This window comes from Lactuca sativa, chromosome 6 (assembly GCF_002870075.4).
Source record: "Lactuca sativa cultivar Salinas chromosome 6, Lsat_Salinas_v11, whole genome shotgun sequence".
Taxonomy (NCBI): domain Eukaryota; kingdom Viridiplantae; phylum Streptophyta; class Magnoliopsida; order Asterales; family Asteraceae; genus Lactuca; species Lactuca sativa.
The window spans coordinates 129,280,018-129,291,485 of record NC_056628.2 but is presented as its reverse complement, the minus strand read 5'-3'; the positions used below and the strand labels follow the sequence as shown (position 1 = coordinate 129,291,485).

The following is an 11,468-nucleotide window of genomic DNA, read 5'->3' as shown; positions in this document are numbered from 1 at the left end:
AGAAGAGGCTTGAGATGAGTTCCTTGGGGGAGATGAACATGTTTTTGGGGCTTCAGGTCAAACAAGAATCAATCGGGATCCTGCTACATCAGGCAAAGTATGTTGAAGATATGCTAGAGAAGTTCGGGTTTCGAGACACAAAACCTGTACTGACGTCAATGGCTAAGAGACCACTGCTGACTCTAGATATTGAAGTCGAATCTGTAGATCAGACCGACTACAGATCAATGATCGGATTGCTGATGTATTTAACTGCAAGCAGGTCAGACATCATTTTTGCAGTTTGTCAATGCGCGTGATATCAGGCTAATCCAAAACTTTATCATCTTATTGCTGTCAAAAGAATCTTTCGGTACCTCAAAGGCAGCCCAACATTCGGTCTTCGGTATCCGAAAAATTCTGAATGTGATTTATATGCTTTTGCTGACAGTAATTATGGAGGCGTTGAGCTTGACAGGAAATCAACTTCTGGAGGATGTCAATTTCTCAGTGATAGACTGGTATCATGGTAGCGTAATGTGAGCTTGACAGGAAATCAACTTCTGGAAGATGTCAATTTCTCAGTGATAGATTGGTGTCATGATAGTGTAAGAAACAGCATACCGTCTCAACCTCAACAGCAGAGGCGGAATACGTAGTTGCTTCAGCCTCTTGTTCTCAAGTTATCTGGATACAACATCAGCTCCTGGATTACGGTTTGAATTTCTAGAAACCCCCATCTTTTGTGACAATGAGGCTACTATTCAAATTGCTAAAAATCTTGTCCAACACTCAAAAACCAAGCACATTGACATCAAAGTGCGTTTTATCCGATATTGTTATGAGCGCTCGCTCATCCGGTTGGAACAAGTTCCCGTTGCTAATAATATGGCGTATTTGTTCACAAAACCATTTCACAAAGCTCGATTTGATGTGCTTGTTGGATTTTTAAAGATGATACATTTTGAGGAGTGATTTTTTTAGGTCATTTTAAATTTGCGCATTTAGTTATCATTCTCTCCCATGCACAAATTTGGGGGAGAAATAAATAAAAACCAAATCAAAAAAATTAAAAAATTATCAAAAATCCAAAAATATTTTCTTATGTTTTAATTTTTCTTGAAAAACTTGAAAAACCAAAAATGTTGTGTGTCCTCCTTGCTTTTTGATGTTGTGTTGGGAAGGGATATAATTTTGTGATAACAGGTAGTCTGAATCTATGTAAGGTATCAAGGTTAAATTGTCTAGGTTCTATGTTCGATGCGCTGGTAGGCATGAGAGTTTAAATTTGGACTTGACCAGGCGTACATGAAATTAAGATCAAATAAGATCAAATAACTTGACAGATCTTGACCTAGACAGATTCACGTAGCCTGACAATATGACGCTTGGATAGGTTAAGCCGGGAGATATACATGGGAATCTACGGATTAAATTAAATAATATGTACTTGGAATTGTGGCTTCACGTTTCCTCGATGTATGGACTCTGTCCTTAATTCTAATTTTGATGGGACGGCCGGGAAATTCCGATAAAATAGGTCTGCAGAAGATTATTTTCATGCATTCTTTCTGTTAGACATATGTTGCCTCCTCTACGTGATCGGAAGATCCGACTTGGACTGCAACATATGCAAATCTGTCTCTATGCTATTCTTTCTACCTGTTAGCCATATGTTGTCTCCTCTGCGTGACTGATAATCCGACCTGGTACACAACATATGCACCATTCTACTTCTCAATACCTCTGACTCTGGTTAGACATACGTTTCATCCTTTGCTTGATCGGAAGATCTGACCTGGATGTAGGGATGTTATTCGGGTAGGAACCAAACCGAACCGATCCGAACCCGAATAAACCGAAAACTGAATAAGGGTAAATGTATGAACTGAAAATTGAACCAAATAAGCAATACGGGTTCGGTTCGGTTCGGGTATTATTCGGTTCGGTTCAGTTCTGACCCGAATAACCCAAATAACATGTACAAGATGATTAAGGAGTCGAATAACCTAAATAACCCAAATAACCCAAATTACATTTACAAATAACACATTGAATGATTGAGTATTAGATTAAGATACAAATACTTACTTGAGTTTCTTGATTTGGAACCCAATTTTCCATGACTTGAATGGAGTTTGATCATAATAGAAACTAGAAAACGAGGACGAGGACGAGGAAACGATTTTTTTCCAAAGGCAAGGTCCGGTTTTTTTTCTTATCGTTAATGGACTTTGAACTTTGAACTAGTGATGATCGATCAAAGATTCCAGGTTATCGCAACTCACAAGGGCAGCAGAAGCAACTCGCAAGGATGAGAAAAACCTCAATCGATCAAATAGTAATGTCGTCGATTTGGTGTAATACGCTACTGTCGATTTGGTGTAATACGCTATCGGATTATCGAATATCGATTTCGTTGATTTTTTATGGTGTATTACGTGGGTATTTTAGGTAACGATCGATAGAACACAAGACCGAATAAGCAATCGTGCAAGGGAAAAAAATGTGAATTTTCATATTCGGTTCGGTCCTTTTGGACAGAATAAGCCCTTATTCGGGTAACCCGGACCGAATAACCCGAAAACCGAATAAGCCTTATATAGATACCCGAAAACCAAATCGAATTGCTTATTCGGGTCTAATTCGGTTTGGTTCGGTACGGTTTTCGGTTTGGTTCGGGTTTTCAGGCCAAATTATCATCCCTACCTAGATGTACAGTATACGCACTCTAAATTTGTATTCTCCCATAATAATTATCTGCTCACCTAAAGTAAGGAGTGCCTTGGAAGTTCTTGATTGTTGGGGTATATCAGGAAGCGGGAAACACGTTCTAATACATCTAAGATCAATCAACAAATAGGTTATCTGTAGATATCGCTGCTTAACTTAGGTGGACAACAATATACCTAGTTATCATTAGATGAATGATCATTAGGAATTTGGTTAAAATTGCAACGTCACAATGTCTAGTCACTTGTAGTATGTCCTAATCTTGTCACAAAATTTTTGTGTATAAGTGGACCACAATATCAGCGATCGACCAGATCTATTCATGAAGAAGAAGGTACTGATACACGGATTCAGAGTGTCTCAAAATTTTGATCCCAAATTCAACGTACTATTAGTTTTGGTAAAGGAAATTAGTGTTAATTCATTATTTTATTGTTATTTTTATTTTATGTTTATTTTGCTAAAAAAATTAAAAATTCAAACTATTGTTGTTTTATTTTAGTTTTTATTTTGTTTTATTTTATTTTAATTTAAAAATCCTCAAAATGTATTATTTTTTAACATTTTTGTGGTGTTGGACTTAAAATTGATGTAGGCAGCCCATGAGCATTGGTCCAGGTATAAATACTCAGGTATACGACTGTAAACTCTTTCTGCTCGTTCTTTCTTCTTTACGGCCGTACACTCTTCTTTGCTCTCGAAATCACTGTTCACTGTAAAAAAAATTGTGATAATTCTTGAAATTGATTGTTTGAACCTAAAGGTATGTGCATTCCGACACTTACAAAAGTAATCCTTCAAAAAACGACTTTTATTCGAATCAGAAATCGAAAAACTATGCTTTCGATGTTTACGACCTATGAAGGGTTTACGGCCGTAAACCCCCTTTTTAAGCCAAAACTCATTTTTGATTTAAAATTTTAAATTAAAGTCACAAATCACATTTTTGCACAAATATTTGTATTATTGTTATTTTCTCACTTGATTCCGTTTATGCAGACTAAAATGGCAGAGCCTAAATTTGCAGAAAGTCACAATCTGGCAATCCTATTGGCTGAACCTCCTGTTGTACACAGTGAATTTAAGTCCATGATTCATGGCTTGAAGGAGTGATGCATGGCTACAGCCCTGATCCTAAATCCATAAATTTATCAAGGTCTAATAAAAGAATTCTGGAAATCTTCAACAGTTAAGAAAGGAGAAAATGCTTCTGTATTCCTTGAAGCTATCATAAAATGATGCAAGATTATCATCACAGAGCAAATAATCAGAGATGTTCTGAATATTGACGACCAATCTAGTTTTCCTACTGAAATATTAGTGGAACAAACTCAAGAGCTCCTGAGCAGAATGGGTTATGAATGCGTATTTCCTCATACCTTTATGAAACTATTACCGCCTTATTGGAGGTTTTTAGCTCATGTTTTTGTGAGTTGCATTTCAGGGAGAAGATCAGGTGCTGACGAAATTTCATTGAGAAATACAGGAGCTATTGTTGCTCTTGCTACTGGAATTGATTTTAACTTCTCAAAGTTCATGCTGGATTAGCTGGTTGTGAACATTAAGGGAAACACTAGTGATAAATTTCTGATGTATCCGAGGTTTCTTCAAATCATCATCAACGAGCAATTCCCAGAGATTCATAAAGATGGTGAGACATTGGAGATCAAGTCTCTTGGGCCAAATTCTGTTGGGTTGATCAAACAGAACCGCAAGAGTAAATATACCTGTGAAGGAAAGTACCCTTTGGTAAAATTTGGCATGTTCGCAGAATCCAGTGGATCAAGTCTCTTGGGCCAAATCCTTTGACTGTTGATGATGACATGATCACGGTGTCAGATCATGAAGAAAACAGGGTTCCTCCAATAGCAACTGTGGCCAAGGAACATGAGTTGACTTATGTACATGTTCAGAGTGATTATGGCAAAATTGGGGATGCTGAAAATGATGACGAAGATTCTGAAGATGCTGACTCTCTTTTTGGGGTAATTTGTCTCCTCATGATTATGTCGAGCTGGATATGAGTTTTGTCGACAGTTTGTACTTGTCTCATGAAGATATGGAAACATTCTTTAAAATTTTTGGTGATGAAGTTCAAGAAAAAATGCCTCGAGTGCTTAATCAGACTGTCGGTTCTTCAAATCCTATGGATACAACTTTAGGGCGTCCTCCTAAGAATGTTGAGATTCCTACAACATTGGCGTCTGCGAGTGATCCGCTTGAGACTCATATCTATGTGCCTTCGTTTAAAAGGAGAAGATTAGGTCCAAGTCCAGGGATACTGATTCAGGATTTGGTCCAACATATTAAACTTGTACTGACCACCTTAACCATGACTCCAACAACTACTGCTGAACCAGATCTTGATCAACCTAAAACAACTTTTAAAGCTGGAAGCTCTTCAGCTCCTGAGCCTGTATCCCCTACAAGGCCTGAGCATGATATTGCCTCAGAAAGACTTTTTAGGTTCTTCACTGAAAATAAAGCAGATCTTACTTCTCGCGGTAAAGGTATATCTATAGAGGAAGGAAACTTAAAGGAGTATGATTCATCAAATCCAGAGCTCAGGAAGGAGATTATTGTGCTCAAATAGCAATTGATCGTAAAAGATATTCTAATTGAGGATCTTGATGCTCGTCTCTCGGTACTTGAAGCTGAAAGTTCCTTGCAGACTGATCAAATTTCTGCACTTCAACAAGAAAACGCTCAAAAGACCATAACAATTTATGATCTTCAAGTCAACCTTGGTGCTTTTTCAGCCGGCTACTTTGATTTGAAAAATAGACTTATAGATGAATTTGGAGATAAGCTTCAATCAACAGCTGAAGGGCCAAGTGTTTCTCAAGCTTCTACAACTGCTCCAGTCAATACTCCATCCTTTGAAAAGGTCAACTGTTGGATTAGTGTCTAAGTCCATAACTATAATTGGTATATATTTGACCTGACCCGGCATGGTCCATTTGGGTTGCATGGCATCATGCATTTGGATAGACTAAAATGAGCGAAATAACACTTGAGGTTTATTAATATATTATAAATTCTAATATATTAATAAGATTATTTAATTAATATTAATCAAGAATTAATCTAGAATTAATTAAGTGATCAAAAGAAGACTAATTAAATATATGGGTTGATTGTGTAAATCATCCATACTTATATAGTGGGCTAATGCTCCATGGATTATCAAGTTGGGCTAAAACCCATAGGATACTCCATGGATGCTCCATGGTGTATTTGAACCCATGGATCCAAGGAAATGGAAAGCCATGACAATTAGGGTTTACCCTAATTGTAACAACAATATAAGCATCTTATTTTGTGCAAAAATTGGCAACTATGTGTGCATGTAGAGGACAAGCCGATTTCATGAAGTGTGCATTTTCTCTTTAAGTTATTCCAAGTGCGTTTGATGTTTTGTGAACCATTTGAGGCGTCACACTTAGGGCACTAGGCTCTTAAGCTCCATGCAATCAAGCTACACCAAAAGGTATGTTATTCTAACTTGTTATATTCATATGAATCAATGTTTTGTATACTAGTTAGGATAATACCTTGGATATTCATATTTGCATGTATAATAGAGAAAACATAGATCCAAAGTATTTAGGGTCGCATGTACACTTAGGAGTGTTAGAATGCTCAAAACCCAACAGTGGTATCAGAGCCTAGGCTTGTTTTCACTTATACTTGATGCAGATTGGCTGAAAATCGAATTTTGGTGTTTTCTGCACAGCAGACTCGCCGAGTCCACGATAGGACTTGACGAGTCCAAGTGTAAACTCATCCAACTCGCCGAGTTGGTTCATGCACTCAAAGAGTTAGAACCCCAAACAACATGTCTTCGAGGTTTGGTGTTGGAATTGGTCTAGAATCATTACCTTTGACTGTTTTGGACTTATAAAACCTATTTTTTTAAGTGGTAATGATTATGCTAAACCAATTTCAATACTATAATCAAAGTTTCAAGTTTTATATGAGTTTTGGCAAATCAGTGAGTCGTTATAGTGTACGGTTCCCAAGGTGTATCAGACGTTTATTCGATTAATAAAACGTGTGCATGCTTGGATTGATTCTATTCTTCTACTACATTCTTACTTGATTGATTTTTGTTTGTTTAATAACTGTTGGATTCACTGTTTTGGGACTTCCACCATGGGATATAGTTTACAAGGTTGTGATCAATAAATTTCTAAAGAATCGTTGATGTACTTACAAGATTAACATTCTTATAAGACTATGACACCGACCGACATTCTTTCGAAAACTAAAATTTACAAGTTGAATCCAAAGAATGAGATTAATACAGTGTCTGGTATGTTGAGATGGTGGATGCCGATACAGACAATGATGCAACTATGTTCCGCAAGTTTTAAATAAGATCAAGTGAAGGCTTTCTTTCGCAAATCGAAAAAAAAGGAGGGGATTATTAGGTATCGAAGTTTGTTTTTGTTGTGTTTGATTTTAATGTGAAAGCATTCATAATTGTAATACTTTAAGTCATCAATTTATAGTTCTGAAAGCATGTTATGTTTCAGAGTTTGTATGCCAACGTTTTGTAGTATATGAGCTTAACTATTATACAAACGGTCATTGTTTAGGTGTCATGTTTTTACTAGTTGATACTCTAACAGATTCCCTAGGTGTCAACCTATATAAACAGGTGTCAGTTAGATGGTAGAGAATACTTTTTGAACAGTTGTTATGATCGACATTGTAATCAAACTTGTATTGTCTGATTAAAATTATAATCTTATATACTCGCATGTGTTCGATCTTTACTTCGTTTCCAACATGATTACATTCTTTTAGAATCTATTCGACCCTACATTTTATTGGGTATTCAAAGATTATTTGATTAATAGTGTTTGATGACTTGTCTAAGTGGGAAATTGTTGGAAATATGTGTCCAATGTTATAGCTAATTGGTATCACTTTTAGAAAATTGTTGGAAATATGTGTCCAATGTTACTCTCATGTGTTCGATCTTTACTTCGTTTCCAACAAGATTACATTCTTTTACAATCTATTCGACCCTACACTTTATTGGGTATTCAAAGATTATTCGATCAATAGTGTTTGATGACTTGTCTAAGTAGGAAATTGTTGGAAATATGTGTCCAATGTTCTAGCTAATTGGTATCACTTTTAGAAAATTAACAAAGTTTTTTTTGGAGGGTTACCCTCATGACCTAAAATAGCTAGAAAGGAATTGAGAGTGAGCTAATTAATTGATTTATTTATTACAAGTTAATAAATTAATTAAAAACTAATTAGAAATTAATAAGATCTAATTTGGATTATTTAGAATAAATCTAGAGGCACAAGGGCTGATTATTAATTGTTAAATAGTTGAGAAATATGAGCATTTTAGAACTCCGTATGTGTTGAAGGTTTTGACAACCTTCCAAAATCAATCTTGTTTAATAGATAAGGAAAAGATTTGAATCAGAATTAAATCTTATTATTTAATTGATTCAAATCAAAGTTATCTACTTATCATCACAACTATATAAAAACTCTTCTACGCCTTCAAATTTTTGTGCATTACAACCTCCTCAAAGGTTGGAAAAACCATTTCTCATATCCTTTCTCCCATCTCTCAAAAAGTTTCTAGTTTTAGTCTTTTGGGTGCGAATCATTATAAACATTCCTATTTTGGATGATAATGTTTCCAATAAGCAACACATGTGTTCGTGATCTTCGAGTGCATATATGTATATACTATTATACTTGAAAGGTTGGTATTCTTTCTCTTTTGTTAGATTGTTTTTTCGTAGTTTTGAAAGTACGTTTCCTTAATAGTAAAACCTAGATCTATGGTGCATGTACACGTAGAATTATATTTGAATGCTTCCGTTTCCTAAATCTAGTGTATAGTTGCATACAAAACACATCAATTACATGTTCTTTGTACAAAAAACATCTTAGGTAGAAAACGTTGTTGTTGCTATTGTTGGAAGCTTTAAAGAAACCGATCTACTTTTACTTGACAAACGGTGATGGAGGCTAAAAATAAACAATAATTAGTTTTGGTCACTCTAGGTACAAATTCAATAAACTATAAGCCTTGAGACCATAAAAACTGACATAATTTGGAACGGGTGACTCTCTCGGATTCGGGAATTTTGAAGTGAAATTGCACCGAAAAAGAATCCTAGAAACACATCTACAAGTTTCCAGTTTAGTCAAACTGCTTCAATTGCTTTCTTCATTTATTGTGTCAGCTTTCATCTTTCATCGGTGGATAGAGATGGTTGCTATCTCCTAATGGTTTGTTCACTACATGCTTGTGAACGAAAATTTTGATGTTGCTCAAGTGAAATCATATTTCATTTAACTGGTAAACCAAAGTGAATAAACCGAAATCGAATAACCGAAAGCCAGTGTAAAAAATCTTATTCGATTGGCTACGCTTAATTTTGAAATGTCAAACAACTGACTAATTTGAAAACCGATTTAACTAATATCATCAGCTCAACGATTGACACCTTAGAGCATCGAGTTTGCTTCTTGCAAATGCATTGCAAGTAAAATTTGAATGTCATCTCAGATTGACACCTTAGGCCACCCACATCGGTCTTTCAAAAAGAACTTGCAATGTCACTAAGATAGTTTTTAATGCCACTTGGATTTGTTATGTCTATATCGGCAAGGCTTGCAAGTCTTGTAAGTAATTTTATATTACTATTTTAATATAACAATCACCGGTGTGGATTTTTTTTATAACTATTTTAATGCCACTAATGAATTATGTTTGAGTTGGTATTTTCTTGGAAGACATTAAACATCCGGTGTGGATGCTCTTAGAGCATCGACTTTGCTTCTTGCAAATGCATTGCAAGTAAAATTTGAAAGCCACTCAAAACTTCCTTTCAATTGTTGAAAGCCTTTCAAATAAACCAAGTGGGACAGATTTCTTTTTAAGTCTTCGTCTAGAATTCTCTATTTTTTATTTTTATGTTTAGTTAAATAACCATACATTATTATATTTGTTAATTCTTAACGCGTACAGTTTTTATGATTAACTTTTAAAATATGTTTGTATGAAAAATTTTGATGCGTATATTTCGTTGATATTTCGTTGATGTGGTGTCCATTACAAATGCTCATGTGCACAATTGAAAGATGATTAGTATTACACAATATATAGTGGATGCTCTTAACATCATATATTCAAATTAAATTTGGGTTCTAACATTAGGTAGGCTGATCGTTTCACACAAGAGAAACAAAGGACAGGAACAGAAAAGCTAACAAAAAAGCGAGACTTAAAAGACCCTGTATCAAACTAACCAGAGGAACTGCAAGTACCCACCGCCAAACTCCCCACTTATTCGATCCAGAAGTGTATTTCATTTGAATAGTCTTTAGAACAGACGTCCCAGTGTAGTCGCTAACCTCCACAGTAGATTGCATCGTCAGATGAGACTTTTTGTTCTCAATAGACTTGAACTTTATATCGGCCTCCAAATCTATTACGAAGTCGATCATTTTCGATGGACCATACATCATAATGTTCGTCTCACCCAGTCTCCTTGGTCGTTCAGTCGTTGAAAACAAGTCTTGAATCACCACAGATGCTTGGATATGTTTAACCTCTCCGTTCCCTTGATAAAAGCCTTTAATGGTAGATCGTTCGATGATAACATTGCTGCCTGTTGATATAGTTGATTGCAAATAAGTGATGGTGAGATTTAGAGGATCCTCGTAGTAAACGCCTATCCACGAGTTCTCATTCTGGACTCTTAGTTCCAAATAGATTGCGGTGTTTGTCGACGAACTGGATGTGTTTCGCAGTGAAACAATATTAAAATTGTCGAGGTAAATGGTAGGACGGTTACGGGATAAAAGTAGGACTGTAAAGTAACCGGACATTACGAATATAATTGATTGTATCAATGCTTGTATGCATGAATTTTCAGCCATCGGAAAATGAAAAGATAATTAAGAGGGGAAACTGGGAAAGTGAATGATAACTGACCTAATCTTTGTTTCCTTTATAGAGAATCTTTACATCCTTAGTTTAAAACTCCCAAAACAGTCCCTGTACTATGTTTTCTGTCATAGAAACGTGCCTTCTATTTAAGTGGTTGTCTACAAATTTCAAACAATTTGTTAAGTAATATATATATATATATATATATATATATATATATATATATATATATATATATATATATATATATATATATATATATATATATATATATATATATATATATATATATATATATATATATATACTAGCCCTTTACCCGCGCCAAGCGACGGGTGAGAATAGTTATTTTTTTTTTAGAAATTAGTTTTTAGAGGCGATTAGATATTTTGCGCAAATAATTTGGTGTTTTACGTTGTTGACAGTGTACAGATCTTCAAAACATGTAGGGCCACTAATATGTGATAAAAGTATTTGAAGGTAGTATGGTTCTCTTCAACGAGATTATAAGAAACCAAACAACGTCACATTAATCCATGTTCTCAGGATTCCAATTATTTGAGCTTGGATTCCATGTCATTTTTTTAGGAAAATCTTTATGTCTATATTGTCTCGCACAGATATCTTTTTAATTTTTCAAGAAAAAAAAACACTCAAATTATTAACGTTTATAAAAAAGTTTATGCAACATATACATACTAATTATATTGGTTGTTTTTCACCAACAAAAAGCTTAAAAAGGAAAACCAATCAATGTATATTTATAATTATTGTAGTTAGCACCTAAATAGGCTAAATGTATAAAAAAAAAAAAAAA

General features: G+C 35.0%; 1 protein-coding gene across 1 annotated transcript; it reads right to left on the bottom strand.

The window, feature by feature from the left end:
* Positions 1 to 9,930: 9,930 nt before the first annotated feature.
* On the bottom strand, positions 9,931 to 10,590 carry LOC122194853 (protein NDR1). The gene has a single exon (XM_042896130.1). The coding sequence runs from the start codon at positions 10,588 to 10,590 to the stop codon at positions 9,931 to 9,933; it is 660 nt and encodes a 219-aa protein (XP_042752064.1).
* Between the last annotated feature and the right edge of the window lie 878 nt (positions 10,591 to 11,468).